The sequence below is a fragment of the Porites lutea genome, chromosome 12 (assembly GCF_958299795.1).
Source record: "Porites lutea chromosome 12, jaPorLute2.1, whole genome shotgun sequence".
Lineage (NCBI taxonomy): Eukaryota > Metazoa > Cnidaria > Anthozoa > Scleractinia > Poritidae > Porites > Porites lutea.
The window spans coordinates 21224339-21246132 of NC_133212.1; the positions used below are offsets into that span (position 1 = coordinate 21224339).

General features: G+C 40.7%; 2 protein-coding genes across 2 annotated transcripts; both read right to left on the minus strand.

The window, feature by feature from the left end:
• Nucleotides 1-1615: 1615 nt before the first annotated feature.
• Nucleotides 1616-3731, minus strand: LOC140921496 (uncharacterized). The gene has a single exon (XM_073371498.1). The coding sequence runs from the start codon at nt 3187-3189 to the stop codon at nt 2119-2121; it is 1071 nt and encodes a 356-aa protein (XP_073227599.1). The 5' UTR covers nt 3190-3731; the 3' UTR covers nt 1616-2118.
• A 4366-nt stretch (nt 3732-8097) lies between these two features.
• LOC140921848 (uncharacterized) lies at nt 8098-21553 on the minus strand. The gene is made up of 12 exons (XM_073371847.1): nt 21394-21553; nt 19284-19514; nt 17777-18157; nt 16809-17180; nt 15248-15493; nt 14397-14771; nt 13188-13544; nt 12816-12881; nt 11434-11565; nt 10632-10719; nt 10087-10146; nt 8098-8638 (listed from the first exon to the last, which is right to left on the minus strand). Exons 1-12 carry the CDS (start codon nt 21476-21478, stop codon nt 8602-8604), a joined length of 2430 nt encoding a protein of 809 aa, XP_073227948.1. The 5' UTR covers nt 21479-21553; the 3' UTR covers nt 8098-8601.
• Nucleotides 21554-21794: the final 241 nt, after the last annotated feature.

The window sequence follows — 21794 nt, forward strand, 5'->3', positions numbered from 1 at the left end:
GTTCTTACATTTAAGTATTTGAATAAATATTCAAATAATCTCCATCGAAACGCCCGCTCTCTGCGGAAGTAGGAACTTGTTCGAGCGAGGGGGCTTCTTAGTAAGTTCTGTCACTGACTAGATTTTCTGACTCTCTTAGGAGCGACAAAACCGATAATCTAAGAACAATTCCAAATTTCTGTTTGTTAAATATTGATTCTATCCAGAGACACAAAGGTTCGAAATACTTTTGTCTGAATAATTGACTCGAGAACTACTTTCCGTTGGAACTACTATTATTTTTCTACTTGAAATACTAAAGTGTTATTATTCAAGAAATTGCTACTGAGCAGTGCTTTCCTGTGGTACTGTTTATTGTGCCGTGTTCGGTGGTCATAACTCATGGACTGTAGATGAAGTACTTTCCATTTTCTGGTTTTAACCTGTTGCCAGGTTTTTTTATTATTATTATTATAGTTTTTTTTACAACGATTGCAAAAAAAAAAAAAAAGGAAGAAAAAAAAAACAATAACATAATAACGGAAAAGAAACGAAGCATTAATGCTACAACTACTACTGCGTACATCATTTCTACTCTAAACAAAACACAACGCTAGTCAAACGCTAACTGGAATTAACAACACACTTACTTCGCTCTATACTAACACTAAACACTAAAAACGCGCCACCTAAAGTAACCAAATAAGAAACTGCTACGCTAGTGGAGGTTGTCGTGGTGACAGCTAAAGTTCCATCAACGGCAAGAGAGGTTCTCATTTTTATTGTGGAGCGGTACTTTCCTGATCCAGATATTTTTGAAACCGCACATTTTGTTACAAAAGCTTTAGATAAAAAGCTTTAGATTCGGAAGGCCACGAGAACGAGATTTTCTCAGTACTAAGTAGTGCACGAGCGAGAACCAACGTCATTTTGGCGGGAAAACGTGGTAGCCGTCGTCATTCTACTACGAGTTTTAGCGAGAATGCTGGCGAAAACATTGAAGTTATCAAATTTTAGAAGTTTTATCATTTTGCAACCGGGAAAGAGCTAAACCTTCTCCAATAAAAAAAACGGACTAATTTTTATAGGTGGATAATAGTACAATGAAGCTTTCCGGGTTGAATATTTTTCGACAATACGCGAAAAAACGTTTACGTAAAATCTCGTACTCGTATACTCGTAGTCGTCCTAATCTAAAACGCTCTAGTGAATTCGCTCACCGAAACCGCATCTTTGGTTGAGTGGTTATAAAAAACCCCGTCCACATGATCGTGAACCCGGGTAAAAAATATATGCGGTTGGAAAAAATGTCCAGGCTCGTGTGAACAGGGCCTTAATGGTGAACAACGCGGCTTGCCTTCTTCCTTTTTGCATTTTGTTCTTACCCTTCATGCTTAAAACCACTAGAAAAAGCAGGACATTACAACTTGCCTTTCTCCACCTGCCGAGCAAATCACACCCACACAATTTACGAAAGTTCTTGTGTGGATAGCTATTTTTAGCCCAGTCGTGAATAAACAATTTAGGTTTGCTCAAACCTGCTAAAACTTAAACGTTATTTACTCCCACTCCGGTTGTAAACATCCGTTCAAATTAAAAACCTTTTTGACGCACAAACTGTAAGAGTCTTTAAATCTTCAAAAGGAAAACTGTGCTTTAATAAGTTTAAATGCTTATTATGAACAACTCATTTTTTCAAAGGTCGAACTAAAGTAAAAACTTTACGACCGGTTTAATTACAACGAAATCTTCTCGACGTTTACGAAAGTAAACGAATGATAATTTCATGTTTTTAATCATGTCTTCGTGGATTAATTCTTAGTCGCTTCATCTTAGCGATAATTTCCTCCCAAGTCATTTTCCCGAAACAAAAACAGGAATGCAATGGAGATTTTCTGAAGAAACAACTTCGTTTTTTCTCTCCCTAAGCCATAAATACTTCTTTAATGGTAGTTTTCCTACCGGATCAGGATGCGTGGTTTTATATTTTTATATTTGACTTGCAAGAGCGTCGGTGAATAGTGAATTTACATTCTGTCACGCGGAACTTCTTTAAAATGTCAAAAGGCTAAATGCACCTGTCTCAAGCTTAATTGCTTTATCGCTACTTTTCGATCGTTGCTGCATTCGAGGCTTCTCTTACAACGACTGGATTAAATTTTGCCTCATTTCGTACAAACTAGACCCAAACGGAGGAACTGTCCTCTTTTCTAAGACTTCACATATTGCATTGCGCCTTCCTTTTTCGTACTCTGCCGCCTCAAAGTCGTTTAATTTTCCCATTTTCTTGAAGTTCGTTGCTGCCAGGCAACCGTCTACCTGAAACAAAGCTGACTCACCATGTAAATATTCAGCATCTTGCGTGTTGCGTATATTTACATTTTTACGGTTTCGCTTTACGGAAAAAGGCAAAGTTTCTGCTCTGTTGACTTCACTTGGTTTTTCTAGTTTGTAAAAATCGTTAACTGTGTTCTCTTTCCTAAATTCTCTCAGCGCCCACTCTTTGTTACTCGCTGCTTGTAAATCACCAACGGACCTTGCCCTGTGTGTGAAGTTTTCTCCTGCGGTAATCCCACTAGTTTTAGCAGATTTCACGTTTGTTCTCGCTTTTAAGTCATGCTGAGTCGCAGTTTGCTTGAAAAGATCTTGATAGTGTTCCTTTGCAGAAATATCTTGCAAACTGCAACTTTTCAAAACAGCTGGCATTTCCTCTTTCGAACCTGCCTCCTCGTGATGTCGCAAATTAGCGGAAGAAACGCATGGCTGATCCTTACACGAGTTACCCGCGCCAATGACACTTTTCAAACAAACGTTCTCTGCTGTTCTTGAGCGCGACCTCTTTTCATACTCGCTAAGTTGTTTCACAGACGGCTCAATTGGTGGTAACCTAGCCGAGTTGTGATCATTACAAACCGTTGTTGCTTCCCCTCTGATAAGCGATCCATGAATCGGTGGTAACATTCTTGGTTTTTGACAAGGACGTGAGCTAGGCGCGCGTAAACTTGCGAATCCTTGTCTAGTTTCGCGATCTTTATGTGGCGATCTTAACACTTTTCCCGCAGGAGCTGTCACTGAAATCTTCTGGAATCTAACATCTTGATGTTCCCAGTGAGAAGCAGAGTTTTGGATGCGTAATTTCGGGGCTGGCGAGCGGCGCACTTCTTCGGCATCTCTATCATCCAAATAACGAAAAATGTGCGTGAAAATCATACTGCGGTCGGTTTTCGCGTTTCGAAGCTCTTATCTACCAGTGATAAATCCCCGCATTAGTGTATCGCACCTCTTGTGTATTCTCTGCCGTTAATAAAACTAGTATCAGCTGAAACCTTATGCAGAATACTTCTCCACATTAGGGAACCCTTATCTACTGTTGACAAATGTCGTATCAGCCCTGCAATTCTTGGCACTTCGTGCGAGTGGCAGCTGTTTTTATCTTCGGTCCAACTACCTTAATTTATGTAGTTTACGTACAAAAGTCAAGGTAACAAGCCGCCCTCTTTCATAAGTTATGAATGCTTGTCGTTGCGAAACAATGAGCGAATTATTACCAGGTCAATCTCCCAGCCTTTTAAAGCCGTGAGAATTCTCATGATTCAGCGATAGGACGAGAGGGGAAGTTGTTTCTGTAAATTCTGCATATTGATGTAACGACATAGATTAAAAGGCTTCTTGTGATCACTACCCCGCAGACTTGTTTACAATACTTATCTTGGATGCAGGTGTAACTATACCCGATGTTATAAAACAAAACCCAGGGGATAATCCGATACGGCAAAACCCTATACTAGTTGTAGCTTTTGCTAAGTGCCAACGAAAGAAAAAGAATTTGCCTACATCACCGGTTTTAGTTCCAATGTTTATAAAACCATTTTAGCTGCTGAGCCGAGAATTTCCATCACAAGCACTCTTCGTTCCTACATTGCTGCCATGCTCGTGGCCTTAAAATCGCGCTTATTCTTCTGCTTTAGACATTTTTGAACCTTAAACTTGTCGAGTTTCAAACAGCGAAAGGGAAATAACATTTATAGGTTAGCGCGAACTTGAAATAGCGAGTTGTAGTTCGTACAAGTACAGTAGTGTGGCAGAGAACATTGTCCGAACTTTGAAGGTTCCTTCGTTTTACAACAAAGGTCATCAAAAGTCGCCAATCTCGTTCCCAGAGGCTGCGATCCTTCCGCTGGACAAAGCAACGCGCACTCTGGGAACGAGATTGCAAAAGTCACGTGAAACTACATGTGAAATCTAACGCCACTAAAATCCCCAGGGAATCTACAGCAATACTTCGCCGCCTCGAAAGCCGACCGTCTTCGCTCGGCTTGCTCGTTGGCAATCCCGGTGTATCACCGGTTCCTCCCCTTCGATAACGTTAGGGTTTCGCTGTAGTCAGCGTTCTCAAACTAAAATTGAGTTTTTTAAGGGATAAAATAATGCGTTTACAACGGGTACCCAGCCGCAGTAAATAAACATCTGCTTTAAATTGCGACCCTTAAAATGAATTAATGAATCCATCAGGAAACTGAGTAATTTCAATTTTCAGTGGACAAAAACCTTGTACCAGAATAATTTCAACAAAATCGCATTCATTTTTACATTTTTCAAGGGCTATAGATATAGTTGGTAATCTGAAGACTACGAGTAGTCCCCCATTTTTCCTCAGGGATAGTAGAGCGAGCGAAACGCGAGCGGGCGTGAAAATCACCCCACGCGAGAAAAGGCGACACTCTCTCCCCGCCGCGTGTCGCCTTTTCTCGCGTGGGGTGATTTTCACGCGCGATCGCGTTTCGCTCGCTCTACTATCCCTGAGGAAAAATGGGGGACTACTCGTAGTCTAATTTGACATTTACTTTCTTGCTCTCATAAGAAATTTTCTTTGGTGTTATTACAGGTAACTCATTATATCTATAGCCCCTGAAAAATGTGGCTTCCTACACTTTTTAATTTGACATTTATTTTCTCGGTCTCGTAAGAAATTTTCTTTGGTGTTATTAGAGTTAACTCATTACATATAAAGCCCCTGAAAAATGTAGAAAAGAATACGATATTTTTTAAGGTGACTTGCTACACTTTTCAAATGAAAACTATTAACCTTTTTCATAGTGCAACATTTTTATCAGTCAAAGGCCTTTATTGAACTGTTAATCACTGCAATTAATGTAAATTATCATTTTACCTCCTCGACACATTTTATTGCATAGTATTACGCGAAATATAGTGACCGAGCACCCAAAACGGGGACTGGAAACTAGACCTTTAATGGCTTCTAGGGGACTTAACAACCAGGGGTCTTCCCACCACTGATCTCAAAACCATGGGTCTAACCATCACGAGTCTTACATCCAAAGGTCTTACAGGGGTCTTACGACCAGAGGTCTTACAAACAGGGGTCTTACAACCAGGAGTCTCACAACCAGGGGTCTTACGATCAGAGGTCTTACAACCAAAGGTCTTACGACCAGGGATCTTACAACCAGAGGTCTTACAACCAGGGGTCTTACCACTAGAGGTCTTAAAAACAGGGGTCTTACGGCTAGAGGTCTTACAACCAGGGGTCTTACAACCAGGGCCCAGTTGTTCGAAGGCCGATTAGCACTTAACCCAGGGTTAAATTTAACCCGGGTTTCTTTTTCTTTTGTTCAAAAGCATTTTCTCGGATAGTTTTCTCTGTTATTTTTTAGGAGCATCCAATCAACAACTTGTTGACAAAAAGAATTAAACTGAATGTACTTTTTAAGCTTTCATATCTGAATTCAAATTTCGCACTAACCCTAGGTTATCGTAGCCCAAATTTGAACAACCCGGTCCAGGGGTCTTACGACCAGAGGTCTTACAACCCGGGATGTTACAAGCAAGGGTCTTACAACCAGTTTCTGGGAAACTGCCACCTACCCCTCCCTAAGCCAACATTAACTTTAACTTCTCACTTAGGGCAAAATGTTGTCTCAAGGAATGAGTAGGTGAGCATCTCGTAACCCCCGGGGTAGATTCTAGGTCAAAGTGTTACAATTTACTCTCCAAGTTGCTTTGGCTTCAAGTTGCCGTACAGATCGTTAGCTACTGCTCAGACTGTCCACGTGACGCGATCCGAATTATCCCGTAATCCTGGGCAAAATATTAAATATTTACAAGTTCGTGATCCATCGAACAGAGCGTAGCGTGGCCAGCATCTATGCAAATTTATGGGAACAAAAGATCTTTTTTACAGAAGAAAAGAGTCCAGCTCCCACAGGGTTTGTTTAGAACGGCAATAAGGCTGCCGTTTCATTGTTGTGGAACACTAATATCGCTCTTGCCGAAAATCCGGAAAAAAGGACCTCGATATCTGAAATCCCGGTAGCCTTTTTTCGGCCCAGTCCGGTCCTCAAAAGTTACCGTAATGACCTAAAAAAATCTAACACCATGTGGAAACTGTGGCCGTAGACTCCTAAGATTACGTACAGTACGTAAGCGTTCCGGGATATCAAACATCTTGGTTTGCATTCCAATAATTCTCAGTGTGAGAAGTAAAGATTAATGTTCTTCGATTACATCTAGTATTTATCACAATTTTGGTGATTTTCTTATAGCTGCTTTGTGTCGGTTGTATTTATTAATTTCAGACATCGGATCTCTTTACAATTCTCCACTTGCAGTTTGCAGTTCAAGTGTATGTGCATGATCCAACTTATTCAAACCCTTTACAACTCTCCTGGCACGAACCATGAAAATCGAGCTAAAAAGACAGACCTTTTTCATATTGGACGTGTTTTCACTCACGTGGCCAGCATCTATGCAAATTTATTGGAACAAAAGAAAGCGGTTACATAAGAAAAGAGTTCAACTCCCAAAGGACTGGTTTGGGACACAAACATGGCCGCCATGACGTCATGTGAAAACACACAATATCCATACCTGTGGTGTGCAAGAAATATGTAAGGGACACAAGGCACAAAATTCTCCAGGAAACCATATCCGCTGCATTAAAAGCAGCGATGAGAAATTAAAATGACGAAGCCTCTAATCGTGTTATTTAGGAGGGCCTGTTTCAGGGTTAGGGTCATCGTCTACGTGATGCGGAAATAGAGTCAACTGCGCTGAGTGGAATTCACTTAACAGAGTGATGTTGTTGGGCTCACAAATGAAAAGCTGTGCCTAGTGTATGTAACGATATGATTCAATGAATCAACAACGTTCTTTATGTAAACCAATAAGATAATCTTAAGAAAGTAAACATTGCTCTGGGCTATGGAATGCCCATTTGAAAATCATGGGAGGGAGGGTGGGGCATGTATCTATGTTTCCGCATCCAATCTTATGTGTTCCCGAAATGCTAATTGTCTGTGATTAAACGTCATTGGTACAAATAACTAGACAGTAAGGGTCGAAAGAGATGGAACAACTTTCTGAAGAATACGTGTTTCGAAACTAGTTTTGCTAATCCCCTTACCAAATTAGTGTGCTGACTGTACTTATGAATTAGGGTTTTGTTTCCTTTATTTACATAATGCTAAGTAGCACTTTCTTGGCTTCGACGAACAAAATTTCACAGAATTGACATTTTCTAAGGTTTTCCGACATTATGTACTTCAAAGAGGAAAAGGAGTACAGCCGACTCTCTGTTAACGGACACCTCTATAAGACGGACACCTCTGTAAAACGGACACTTAGAGTTGGTCCCTGCCTTTCTTTACTCCCTTTATTTGACTCTCTATAAGACGGACATCTCTCTAAGACGGACACTTAGTGCCGGTCCCAAAGGTGTCCGTCTTAGACAGAGTTGACTGTACAGAACGCATGGCCTACACATCGGTCATAATTTTCATTTTCAGCAAGCGCAACCGTACGTTGAACTAAATTCAGTGATCTTTTATTTACAAACAAATACAAAATATATTGGTTAAAAACGGGGCGGCGCATTGGTGAAGGCGCCCACATTCCACAATTGCGACCCTTGTTCGCATGTTGAGGTTGCTGTTAGAGACTTTTACTAGTACCCCGGTTAACCCCCTTTGCTTAAAATCCAATACTTACTGAACGCAAGAACACTCTTTTAGTGGGAGGGGGAGGGGCTTTTAATGGAAGTGAAGACCGTGTACAAGCCTTTGAAAGTAAAACACACTTTAATTTGACAATTTTACTGGTTTACATCTTCTCAACTGAACAATATACTCTTCAGTAGATGTAACGTAGAGCACAATGGTTGATTTTAGGGTTTTAAGTTTTAAGATAAAATTTGCTCAAGCCTTGAGAGCTCTAATAACACACTGATTTACTTATAATTGGAAATTTTCAAAACAAAATTTTGCTCAACCCTTGAGAACTCTAATAACACACTGATTTACTTATAATTGGAAAGGAGTTAATCAGAAGATCACAAATGCAGGATCTGGATCAGCTAAATGAAACCGTCCTGCAGACTGAGCTCTAGTAACCCACTGATTAGAGCCTTGAGAGCTTTAATAACACACTGATTTACTTATAATTGGAAAAGAGATAATCAGAAGATCACAAATGCAGGATTTGGATCAGCTAAATGAAACCGTCCTGCAGACTGAGCTCAAAATGCCGTGGACATGATTCACGACTCACACAAAACAAACAAACCAAAAATGAGTTGAATGGCGGTTTTGTTTCTTTTCTTAATGGCTAAGGATCTTTGGTGTCTGGGCATAATTCTTCATCTCTGAAAGTAAAATAAATGAGAAAGCAAACCAAATATACAAAAAGTTAAAATAATGTTTGTTTTCAAATTTCCAAGGTTCTTATGGCGGCGTGATTTTGAACTGAGCGAAAGAAGATGTTTAATTCGACAACGACCAGAAGAATTCCTATTATTTTGAATTAGAAAGTCCAAGGGTCTTGTCCCAAATTAAAAAGAAGAAGAAAGTGTTAAAACTGTGATATCAGTTTCACTCGTCGTAACACTCAGGTGTTCTTTTTGGTTACTCAGTCTTTTTTTTGTTACTTGTATAGCGGACGCACTTTAAGCCGTCCTGCAGATTTTTCCGGGGCTTTTTCTCGGCCAGGAACTGGTATCTATGTTCTGCCTCGGTTCAAGGTTTAGCCTCGTTTGCACAAAAATCACTTGATTGCTCTAGTGAAATCACGGTCGGACGCACTATCCTAATTTTCAATTACTACTAGTCTTTAAAATAGTTAAATTTTAACGGAGTCTGTTGGCTACCTGGGTCATAAAATCTTGTTCAACGTATGACATCATTGTTTTTCAACTTGCGCGACAAAAATTCAAAGTTTCTCTAAACAATAGCAGCAATGAAGTCTATTAACAAGAGGGTACGACTTCATCTACTGTATAAACCCCCAGGGGTACTCCCTATGATGGCCTACATGAAGAGGCTCCGCCCAAAAGGGGAACCTTTGCAGTATGCAGGTAAAATAAAAGAGAAGGAATTTCTCGAGTTGAAGTTAATGACAGGTTCTCAGGGAAAATCTGTCATCTATAGGTATCTTAAGGGGATTTTAGCTAAATATTCCGTACTTAACATCTTTTTCAGTAATGCCCAATGTTCTCTGGTAATATTTTTTAACTTCATTAATAATAATAATAATAATAATAATAATAATAATAACAATTTATTTATATAGCACTTATTCCTTAAGAGTCCACAAGCGCTTCACATTAATAGAAAATTGAAAATTGCCTTAAAAAATAAAATATAACTTAAGTAAAATCTCAAAATCTTGGGACCAATCTCTAACATACGTTCATGAAAAGTTTTGCCTTAGTTTTACTCAACCATAAGTCTTTGAAAAGACACGTCTTCAGGGCTTTCTTAAAACTATCTACAGAATGGCACACTCTTAGGTCCAATGGAAGGGCATTCCACAGCTGAGGGGCACATATAGAAAATGCCCTGACCCCGTACGATTTTAAATTATAAGAGAATGGAAATGGGACACAATGTTCTTATGAAGGCATGTGAAAACGGTACCATTTTCAATGGCAGGATTCCGAAAGGGATAACTTTTCTGTAAACAAAATGTGTATTAAAGGATAAGGGGTCAAACTGAGGGGCGAAGCCTCCCCATAAAACGTTGTCAAGTGCCTTCCCCCACCCGTAAAAACGCAAGTACGCATAGAAGACCAATTTTTATTTTACGGTAACTTACTTCGGATATCTCACTGGTGGGAGAGTAATGTTCAGCACGGCCTTTTTAATGGAGCTCCTTCTGTCATGGAATAAACATAAAATCCATTGTAGATAGCCTCACTGTGACTGCACATATAGGATTATTTTTAAATTTCATACAACTTCCAGGTTTATGAATAAAACGAACCCGTGAAATTGTTTGAAAAGAGTAGAGGATGTTAGTCTAAGGGAAGAGGGATGATCGCAAGTTAAGGGGGGTATAGCCCCCAGTGTCATAGTCTATCTAATTTGTGCCGTCGTTAGTCTTGAGGTCTGGGGTGGGCGAAGTGTGATCAAACATAGATTAAGGCGGCTGCGAAGTGTACCTTTACCTGCCGATCTCACCTCTCTGGTTCCTCCGCAGTTCAGCCACTGGCTACGAGGAAGAAAAACCAGGCACCATTTCTTACCATTTACTAAAGCGAATAGGGAAACTAATAAAAAAATCGCCTGTTTCCACTTTTAACGTTCAGGTTCCCTTTAAAAGTGTTTTATGGTGTTTCTACTAAGGCGTGCGGATCCCACCTTCTCCAGTAGAAGAATCCAACCAACAGCAGAACGGCGAGCAAAACGATCACTACCACTGGCGCGACGATAGCCGAAACATTGGAACCTGCAAAGTGTTTGCAAAACATTCGTCAGAAAAAAAAATATCCCCTGTAGTTTAATAATAATAATAATAATCATAATCATAATCATAATATTAAAGATGAAACAACAACAACATGATATTAATTAATGATATTAATATTCATAACCATGATAATCATAATCACAATAGTCATAATAATGATTATCATTCGAAGCAATTTATTTTTCCTTTTCATTGATCGAGAGCCCACCACGTGGCCTGTAAATAATTCCCCACAAATAATGGTCTGCTGTATTCCAACTGTGTTTGGCTGCAAATAATATTCTGCTCATGCGTAAATGAAAACACGCTTTTCGCCTTTTTGCGATCGCTCTTGGGTGAAAATGGCAGATACTCATTAAAAAAACAAACTCGGTGACCGAAAATATGTTTTTAAGTTAACACACGTTTTCATTGTTGATTAAATGTTTCATTCTCATGCTTTTTATCTTTACTGTCTACTTTTTGAAGAGAATCTGCAAGAAAAATAACATCCTGCTCGATCTTTATAATTCATTACATCCTTCTTAGCCTCACTAAACAATTGCTCATTATCACATATGTTGCAGGTAATTTTTTTGTTTCAGTTAAGTTTTGTTTTTCTTTGTTTCAGATTCATTACCATGGCAAAAAACAACGGAAAAACAAAAATTAACTGAAATAAAAAATTAACTGCAACACATACATTAATGTTACCTTTTCTCGGACGCGCCACAGATTTTCTAGGCGTCCCTACTGGCTTCTTGACCTCAGTAGAACTAACTTTTTCAGTCGATATTGTCTTTGCGGCTCGTTCCGTTGGCGTTACAGTTGGAGTCGAAGAAGGAACTATAAAAAACATAGGGAAACGATGCATTACCCTAGACTCTACAGCTAGACTCTACTGTCTAGTTCATCCTGTTAATAGTAAGTTTACGCAACAGGACCACAGGAAGGAGAGACAGCAAAACACTTGTGCGCGACAAACGTGACAGGGCTGCTTTTTGCGAGTTTTGACCTGATCTTCACTTAACATTACTCTGGTTTTGTATTTTACAAAAAGATCTTTCTAAAGGAAGGTGAAGTTTGGCAGAAGGCTTTTTCAAACAAAATTATTGTCACGCTTTTCACACAAGGTTTGCCGTCTTCTCTCCTCTCCCGTTCTGTTGCGTAAGTTCACTATTTTTAACGTGTCCTCATTTGCTAAGGAACTTGAGAAATTACTTGTTAATGGCTACCTAGCCTGCGTCACAGAGGTGATCTAACTCCGGTTAGTAATGTCTCCGAAGCAGAGCCGATATCCTTCATCTGGTCCCGGGGGGGGGGGGGAGGCACTCCGCATATAAAAGGGTTTGAATCCAACCCCTAAAGGAGACCGATCTGGGCGTGGCCCAGGCTTTTTTTGACCCCTAAAAGAGACCATGTTAAGACACAGATAATATATATATTTTTATATTTTTTGGCGTGCAACCCTAAAGGAGACCTTCACGGCTAAATATGATGGCGTTTTGCCCAGAACACCCTAAGTGAGACCAAAATCCGAAATTTACACCCCTAAGCGAGACGACGAGCATCCCCACACCTTTCATATGCGGAGTCCCCCCCCCCCCCCCGGAATCTGGTTCCCCAACGTACTCAGCGAGCTACCGGAAATGTGTTTCGAATTGCCCTTCAACCTGATTAGTAAATTGACAATATTTTCCTTACGTCCCTCAACGAATAAAGACGCGTTATTGGCAGCATTAACCCAATGAAGTAGACCGTCAGTGACACAGCTCATTTAATCCTTTAAGTTCCAATATTAACATTCAAATTCTCCAAACTGATCTCAATACATTTCCTTTAAGAATTAGTTGAGAGAATTTAATAAAAGATCAAGGCATTTTTTCTTTGGTGATCATTTGTTAATTCTCACAACCGTATCTCTTAACAAGCTATGGATATTGTAGGGAGAAAACTGATGTTAGTCAACATTAACACTTACTTCTCACTCAGGGCAAAATGTCGGCTTAGGGGAGGGGTAGGTGGGCAGTTTCCCAGAAACGTAGCGGTCACTTATGGATTGTTAAAAGTTCCGGACATTGCAAAAGTGTTCTTACTTGGCTTAATCGTCGAAGTATAAGGAAGGGTAATTGGATGTTTAGGTACAGCTGTTGCGTCATAAGCTACAAAAAGAGAAACACATAATTAGAAACAAACAATGCACAGAGAACATAACAGGGTTAAAAACCCCAACTAGCAGGAGGCGACCTGCTGTCTATTTACAAGTGTGGCCGAGGATTTGAACTCGGGACCACCGAGAAATGTTCTCTTGCCGAAAAAAAAAACCAGCAAGTGGCGAAGAGAACCTTGGACCACCGGATGGCAAGTCCACCAATCACACTGCTTCCTTGTTGGTAGTCACTGCTGTTCGAACGAGAAACTCATACATTAAGTGCGTCCTTTACTACATAAAAACCCTTTAAACTCACGCTGATTGACGAACAGTCCACGAAAGCCCTTTGATTTTCCACGAGAATCGGATCTAAACACCAGAAAAACTACGGGAGACTTAAATGCCACGCCCTTCGCTGGTGGAGGTCTATCCCCGCTGAACTCTGCAAGAAGAGGGGCTTTCTCATCCCATCCGCTGTAAATCTTTACAACATCTCCGTCTCCGCCCTTTTGAAGGTTAAACTCCGGGAATTTGATTAAAACCTGCTCAGTTGGAGGATTGCTCTCTTGTACCAGGAACCGCCACGTGCAAAGCTGAGAACTGGGGTAACCACCGGTAGCGTAACTTGGAGACACAAACTCCTGGGATGTCGCGCTGACGGTGAAATGACAAGCTAAGGATTGAAACAATAATGATATAGATCATGCTCATGATAATCGGAGAATTTCCTCTGTGTAACTTAAGAAAACGTGAGATGCAATTTTGCTTGTTGCAAGATTTTTTGCCCTGGGCAAAGTGCCGTTTCTAAAATTTGTTTTGTAATGCCCCATTTAACCCTTTCACTGCCAGACTGTTTGATGGAGTTTTGTAAGGTGACTCTAACGTTTGAGTCTGTGGACGAAATCCTATGATGTGACCATTCAAATGAAAGCTCTCTGCCTGTACTTTCACGTGATGCTATTTGCTTCCCACAATTTTGGAAAATGAAATTTGGAAATTTGGTCGAAACTTGCCTTTGGCCACACTTGGCAGTGAAAGGGTTAAGAAACAAGAAGCCATCAGCTGACCGGTGCGTCCCCAGTAGCGATTCCAGAGACAATTGCGGCACCAGTCCCCATATCGTTTCTTAACGAAACGAACACTGCATGACAAGATGCAGAAACATTGCTCAGCGTTAAAGTGCCCTTGGTTACCATACTAGCCTACGAGAAAGCTCTCCGGGGCGCTCTGGCGGCGAGGAAGGAAAGGAAAGGAGAGCTTGCAACAACGTCAATTCAAAATGCTGATTGGCGGAGATGACATCAGTAATGATCTCTAACGTGTTTTTCAATGTTTGTTTACATTCACTCTCGTTTCCGCTTTGCACTGATTGGTGGAAATCTGACAGTTCAGCCGACGGGGAGCCACGGGGGAATTGGAGGCGGACTTCAAATTCCAGAGCCGTAGTTACAAGCTCTCCGTCCTTTTCCCGCCCTGCCGCCAGAGCGCCCCAAAGAGCTTGCTTCCAGGCTATTACCATACTAACCTTCATAGTAACAATAGGAGATTATTAAGTTTCCGTACGCGTGCGGATACGTCCCACTCTTGGCGTCCTTGTTTCCTGTGTCCTCGTTGTCAAATCGTATAAACTCCTTTGTAGCAAGCGCTCCATTCACTTGCTGACATTCGGAATTGTTGTACGCCAAGAGGTAAAAGGGACTACTAATGGGTAGAGAGATAGGCTCTGCTTTGTCACCATCTGTTCTACAGCAGTAGAAAAGCTTGGTATCCTTGGTGTATTCTCCGTCCGGTAGTACCCCTCCCATTTCGTTTTGGTTTTTGAGATTTTCGTCATCAAAAAATATGTATCCCTCTGTGAGTCCTTTTGGACATGTGCCCCTTTTGTAGATGCAGTATTGACCTAAAATGAGATAAAAATAAATGCAATAAACATTAGCATTTACATGAGAATTGAAGCTAGCCATAACAGGAATAACGGAATTATTGGAAGAAATCCTAGACTGAGACAATTCATGTGGGGTGATATTTTCATACTGCACACAGAGCTGTACATGAAGGCAGTAACTTTAAAATATAACCTTCAACTGAGTCCATTCTTTCCATGCTTTATTTCACGTTTTTTTGGTGAGCAAATGAAAGACAAATAGTCCTACGGAAAACTGTCTTTATTGGAAATTAAATGAAAGATCATCCATGATTGATTCGTGAAAACCTAGGCTCGATTTCCACCGCTCTCTCAAGCGCAGGCTCGTTTCTTGAACAGTGGCTGGTAATCGAGCCTAGTGAAAGCCTCGCTTCATAGTTGCGCGCCGCATTCTTGTGATTTTTCACTGGAAAACTTGTTCGCAGACTAAAATTGACTGTCCAAAGCCTTACCCTTAGGCCAAGACTTTGTCCCATTATTTTCTGTAGCTATGCAGAAGGTTCTGTTTACGTCATCTTTCATGACTGATGAGTTCATGTGAAAATTCTGTGAATGATAGTTGTTGGGTTTTACGTCTTCCGTGTCCTGAAATAGCCAGCCAGTAGACCACGTGACGTTCTTTGAGCGAGGACATCCGAGCCTGGGACGAGGGATCCCAAAAGTCCCGGAAGGCCACTCGACATTCGAAGGAGGCAACTCTAAAATGGCGTGAACACAAAGAAGCTTAAGATGGAACGGAATCTCTAAGACAATCGAGAAGTGAGCGTTTATGGACGCGTCTGGTAATAACAATATATTGGGGAGCTTAAGCAACAACAACAGCCACGGCCACGAAAACGTCACTTAAAAAGTGAATTCGCCCTGCTCAAAACTATATCGTGCTTATTTTATATCGTTCAATTCGTCAAATGATGGCAAATTTTTCTGTAGTTGAATTCTGAAAGACTGTATCAAAGTTCAGGAAAAGAAAAAGAAAGTCATTGTCTTGCGGTCACGTACTCCACAAAACGTGAAATTAGAACGTTTCACGTCGTAGTCGAGCAACGACGCCAAAGAAATGTTCAAGAAAGTGAGATACATTTGCAAAGTTGTTCTCGTTGACGTCACCGTCGTCGTTGCTTAAACCTCCTGATATATTATTTTATACAGTGTGTGACTATGCAAAAAGGGGCATCTGATGTAGCCTACAATCAGGGTTAATTAAAACTCTTGTTTGAGAAGAAACGGAGAACAAAGAATTTTTCTCCTTCCCGATACCGTCAGAAAGATAGATAGGCATGATCACAGGCTGTCACAAATAGTAAATATAACTTCTCTTTTATTTCATGCTGCGCGAGAAAAAAACTGATTAGTGAAACCTGAAGAATTAAACCCATATTAGATTGTAGAAAACGGACTGTGAGTGACCTTTGCATAGTTGGGACTAATAGACCCAATGCAAAAATGGCTGCCGGACTGATATTCTTTTGTTTAAATTAAGATTGGCCTGACTAGCCTCGCTTGAGATAATGTATTCTTTTGAATTTTGTACTGGAGAACGAGGCTAGTCAGGCTAGTTTTAAATCAAGCAAAAGAATATTAATCTAGCAGCCATTTTTGCATTGGATCTATGATTATGGAGCGTATTCACATGACGTCACGGCGGCCATATTGGTGTTCCAAACAAATCCTGTGGGAGTTAGAATCTTCTTATGTAAAAAATTTCTCTTGCTCCCATAAATTTGCATAGATGCTGGCCACGTGAGTGAATACGCTCTGTAGATGATGGTTAAGCACAAGAGGCGATCTGATCACCAACAACAAACGACAAACCGGTGGGAGGCAGCGGTTTGCCCAGACGTGGTGCGTAACCTCTCTGTTGAAGGAATACGTTGCTGACTATGACGTCAGAAAGATTAGTGCGTGTCGGGCGTGTCACAAAACATTTCTCATTTCCAGGCTCTTTTGCTTGTTCTCCTTCAACACAAGATGGCGAGACAAACAACGAACGAGCTCAAGCAATCTGAATCTTACCTCCACCACCTTTAATTTTAAAGACGCCACGAAAACCTTTAGATTTCTTCTTTGAAGAATCAGGTTTTCTAGACTGAAACTCCATAAAAAGAAATCTTGCACTTCCATAGCCTTCAACCTTAAGAGGATGCTTTCCAGTATTGTCAATCGTCCATGCTGGTCCATCGCTTTTCCAGTTTTTGTGAATCTTAATAACGTCACCATTTTCGATGTCCATTTCAAGAAACTCTATGTGGACCTCCTTTTTCTCTGGGGCAGCAAATAGCCACGTGCATTTCTGAGAAAGGGGATATCCATCGTCGTAAGACTTCGGAGAAGTGAATTCTATCTGTTCATCTCGAATTCCGTTCAAGCTGTATGTGAACTGACAACCTGAGAAAACAAACTCAAGGGTCTAGACGAAGGCGCCCGAAAACCCAAATAACAAACAAACAAACAAACAAACAAACGAACAAACTTTCCTCGAAGGCCTTAAACAGAAACTGCAGTTGTTGTTGTTATTTTGTTTTTGTCCAATGTATTAAAACTTCTTGTCATCTAAATTTAAGTAGACTTCATAAATGTACAATGTTGGGTTTACCGTAAATGATACGCCCAGCGCGTTTATTTAATTTTAGCGATCCAAGATGATCGCCATTTCTTAGTATTTTGGAGCAATTTTCACGGGGGGTGGTGGGGGTGCGTTTATTCGATAGGGGCGTTTAATACAAACTTAACAGCGTGGGCGGGGGAAGGGCGTTTATTAGATAAGAGGCGTTTATTTTAAAGTGAGCGTTTATTAGATAATTTACGATATCTTTGATAATTCGTAGCAAAGATAGATGTCACTATGTTTACCGCGAATTTGATTGGCCTTGATGTGACTTCAGTTTTAACTCGTTGAAAAGTAGTTTAAGTATCTTAACTGAATTAGATGAATTACTACAGATGGTGACACTTAAATTAGGAAAAAAGGCTTTGTTACCTACTTTCATAATAACAGTAGATAAGTAGATGATTTGCAATTCCCGCGCCATAAGGATAGCTTCCGTTCTGTCGGTCTTTATTTCTGCTATCTTCAGTGTCAAATCGTATAAACTCCTCCGTAGCAATTGCGCCTTCAACTCGTTGACACTCTGACGTATTGAACGCCTTAAGATAGAAAGGACTTATGACGGGAAGGGGGATGGGTGTATATTTGTCACCATCTGTTCTGCAGCAGTAGTAAACCAAAGTGTCTTGGTCGTATATGCCGTCTGGAAGTGTCCCTCCTTTCTTGTTGATGTTCTTGCCATTCTCATCGTCCCAAAAGACATACCCTTTCTTTAATCCTTTGGGGCAATTTCCTTTCTTAAAAATACAGTATTGACCTAAAAAAAGCAGATATGAAAATTGATCAATTTGACCCGAACTGTTCAAGACTGTGGACGAAGAGAGAAAGAGAAATAGCCTGACACATAAGTTTGGAATTTGGAAGTACCCTCAGATTATATTTTGCCGATTTTGGATTGCTTCGCTTTGCGAGTGACGCCATCTTTTATAAGATCTCGCCATTTTTTCAAACAATGGCGTACTAGAAAGCACAATGCATCGTAATTTTTTGGTGCTGATTTTGGTGGTCTTACATGACAGAAACAGAGCCTCAATTCCTCATGCATCTGATAAAAGTCACACTAACTGATTAAAGTGCCTGCGTATGGCTCTGGTTGGCGCTAACGGTTTGCCCTATGTAGGGAAATCCGGATTTTTCTCGTGGAGTCCTGAATCTCACTAACGGTTGGAATCCAGAATCGAAGTTCCGCTGACAAAGACTGGAATCCAGTACCAGGAATCGGAATCCACGGAGTGGATCCAGAATCCAAGACTTCACTGGATTCCCTTGCATGGGCCATAATGGTCTATTACCTCTATATCAACTAATCAAACGTGGATGAAAAAGGCCATTCCTGACTTGCTGTAAGACGGATTTTTGCGTTATCGTTCTTGTACTTTTGTGGTTTTAAAGTCCGCTCTCCATTATTTTGTTAGCTTCTTAGGGAAACATCTTAAGCCGTATTTCTCTTTTCAAGAGGAAAGAACATTGGAGTTTGTTTCCCTCTCCGCATCCCTAAAAGATATATTTTGACTTTTTAGGGCGGGTCAGTCCCTTTCGTTCCCCAATTTTACCACACTGGGCGCCGGTTACCTACCCTGGGTGCCGGAGGCTTTTCATGCGCGGTTTCCGGTTTCGGTCAAATCTTTAAAGTGACTTCGGCCGAAGACGTGTCAACCTGCGGCCGACGAAAGCTCCTCAGCTCTTCGTCGCACGCGAGAAAAAACCTCTGGTACCCAGGGTACCGGTTACCCGCACTTCTTCGTGCTCTGATTAGTTGGTCGCATTTTCTAAGGCAGTTGTATCTGGTTGGAGGGGTCTTTTTAATAATTTATTAATCCGACGACACTCAAATGAAAACAGCCCTTCATAAGCAGTTTGTTTTTCAGTGTAAATAAGCTTACCTTGGGGCCACTCAGTCGAAACGTTGTTGTTGGCCTTTATACAGAACGTCCGGTTAACATCTACTCCCACTTTTGTATCCAAATGATAACTTTTTGATTTACGAGTTCCAGGTCTGTTATCTTCAAGATCTTCAAACCGCCAGCCTGTGGTCCAGTTGGTCTTTAGCGACACAGGACAACCATTCTTTGCTTTTGGTAACCCATAAGTCCCTGCGGGCCATGTGACTTCGGCTGGAAAGTGAAGGCGTCAAACCAAACGCACAAAATGAAGGATACCAAAGACTTACGTCACACTAACTGCTCAAACTTCAGCTACGGCCTTAGCTATAATACAGCGCCAAGTAAACTTCTATCCAAGCCTTTGTAAATTGCCCAATATCACTGAGCCTTTTATCATCAGCGACTTTTAGCTACAAATTTTAGCTGCAATGTTCAAAATGACCGCTGGAGCACCAAGTAAGCTTTTCAGCTGCCTTTCAGCTAATATTAAGCGTGCGTACAAAGCGTTTTTAAACTTTTAATTACTTCGGCGCAGCGCCAAGTAAAGGATTCGCGACGTTCAGGAATGTCCCAAAGTTGCTTTTTTTGGACAAGGTTGGGCACGGAAAGTCTGTTGGTTTTCGCTTTTATCCGACTATTTGACGAAGTGAGAGCCGAATTAGTTCTAGTTATCTCGAGATCACTTCGATTTCTTTGATTTATTCTTTAACTTATTCGAGGACGAAAGAATTATTATTTTTTGCTTTCACGGGGTTTAAACCGACTCACCTGTGTGACCCGTCAGATAAGAGGACACTCTAAGGTGCTGTTTACATGGAGGGAGGAAGGTCCTAGTACCAGGAAGATCCTAGAGGGCGGATCATCCTATCGCCATATGTTTCCTGTAATCAGTTTACATGCAAGGGTTGTACTTGTCCTTAGCACTAGGATCTTCCTAGTACGGGGTGGTTTCGGCTATTTCACGAAATGACACCGGAATTACTTCGAGATATCTTGAGATCACATCGAGTTTAGTCTTTAATTTACTCTAGGAATAAATACAAGTATTACATGGCCGCGAAGAGACATGAAATTTCTCTTCGAGTGTTGAAAAACATTTCACGAGTGACCGCTCCTTTTGAACCGTTTTGTGATGAATTTAAAGTTACAAAATGCTGCACAATGTTGAGTCTTCAGCATCAGTTAGATTTGCATCAGTTACTTAAATCATAAAATATGTTGAGAAGCTACTACTATTCCATATGTCAAACGGTATACAAGTTCCAAGCGAGTTGTTTTGACGAACTAAGTTTTTTTCCCACGAGCTGGAGTGCTGTGTTTAGGCAAGTGTGACCAAGGTCGATTTTCAAGTGCTTTTTTTCCACAGTAGTTCAAGTGAGAGTTTGTTATTAAAATCAAGTCACGTTCTGTGTTTACAAGTTGACGGAAGCCGTAAGATATCTGAAGTTCAAGTGAGAGTTTGTTATTATTGGCAGAGGCTGTTTAGTTTTACTTAAGTTCAAGTCAAGTTTGTGTTGGAGCATGTTGTGTTTTAAAGCTCTGTAAAGACTATGTTCCTTTGGTTTTACTATAAACTTCTTTGTGTTAATCCTGGCCTGCGTGCTTATAGTCAGTGAATGATTGTCCTCAAAACATTCGAACTCGTAACATTGAGTTTTAGCCAATTCCATGCTCAACGTAATTGACTCCTTACCCATGCCTTACATATCTTTAATCAGTACATGAGACTGTTTAGGGTGTTTTTGAAGCCTCATGTAAAAAAAAAATAGAGAATTCCTTTTTCACTGTTTGTTTTATTGTTAAACTTGTTACTCACCGCCAGTCATCAGAGCATCACTGGGCTAATATTTAAGAGACAATTTGCTCCGTAGTGCTAGTAATGGCAAGTTGGCCTCTTGGATGTTGCTCTTTTCAGAATATCCTGACAAATCCCATAATTTCACAAACTGACACCTTACTTCCACCATACATCATTTCTTACTATTCCTCCGCATTTACAATTATTTCCACAACCACGACGCCGAAGTGTACGCTCCATGTTTTAACATGTCACTGTACGACTGCCTGTTCTACTGTCTACTCAAAATCTGTGTTGTTAGAATGAACTTACCTTCAATTGATTGTGACGAGAGCCAGACAGTCACTAGACTACTCAGCAAGAATGAAGGAACTCGTGCCATGTTGTGATTTAGCATTTAAATATTTGCTGAAGAATAGGTCCAAATTATGCTCAAAAGATCAGAGTTCTCAGCAGACGACGTTCTCTACATACACTAGACTTGCTCACAAGTCGAGCTTTTGAGCGCGTACCACACCAGACCAGAAAACCATGCGAACGACTTTGAGAAAGTCTATACATACACTAAATTTGGGACTTCCTGTTTGTTGGATAATCGAAAGGCACTTTGGGTAATTGTAAAGTTCCGAAGTTAGCCAGACTGCAGAGAATATTTCCGGCGAGCATTCAACTGACAACCTCGTCCTTTGGAGTCAAGGACAGAGGCCAGAGTA

What these genes read in the sequence shown, in the direction of transcription:
- LOC140921496 (XM_073371498.1), bottom strand. Translation starts at nt 3,189, where the DNA reads ATGATTTTCACGCACATTTTTCGTTATTTGGATGATAGAGATGCCGAA.
- LOC140921848 (XM_073371847.1), bottom strand. Translation starts at nt 21,478, where the DNA reads ATGCTAAATCACAACATGGCACGAGTTCCTTCATTCTTGCTGAGTAGT. An exon ending in TATCTACTGTTATTATGAAA is followed by an intron (nt 17,181 to 17,776) that starts GTAGGTAACAAA and finishes TTGTTTTCTCAG; the next exon opens with GTTGTCAGTTCACATACAGC. An exon ending in TACTTCGACGATTAAGCCAA is followed by an intron (nt 11,566 to 12,815) that starts GTAAGAACACTT and finishes TGTTTTTTATAG; the next exon opens with TTCCTTCTTCGACTCCAACT.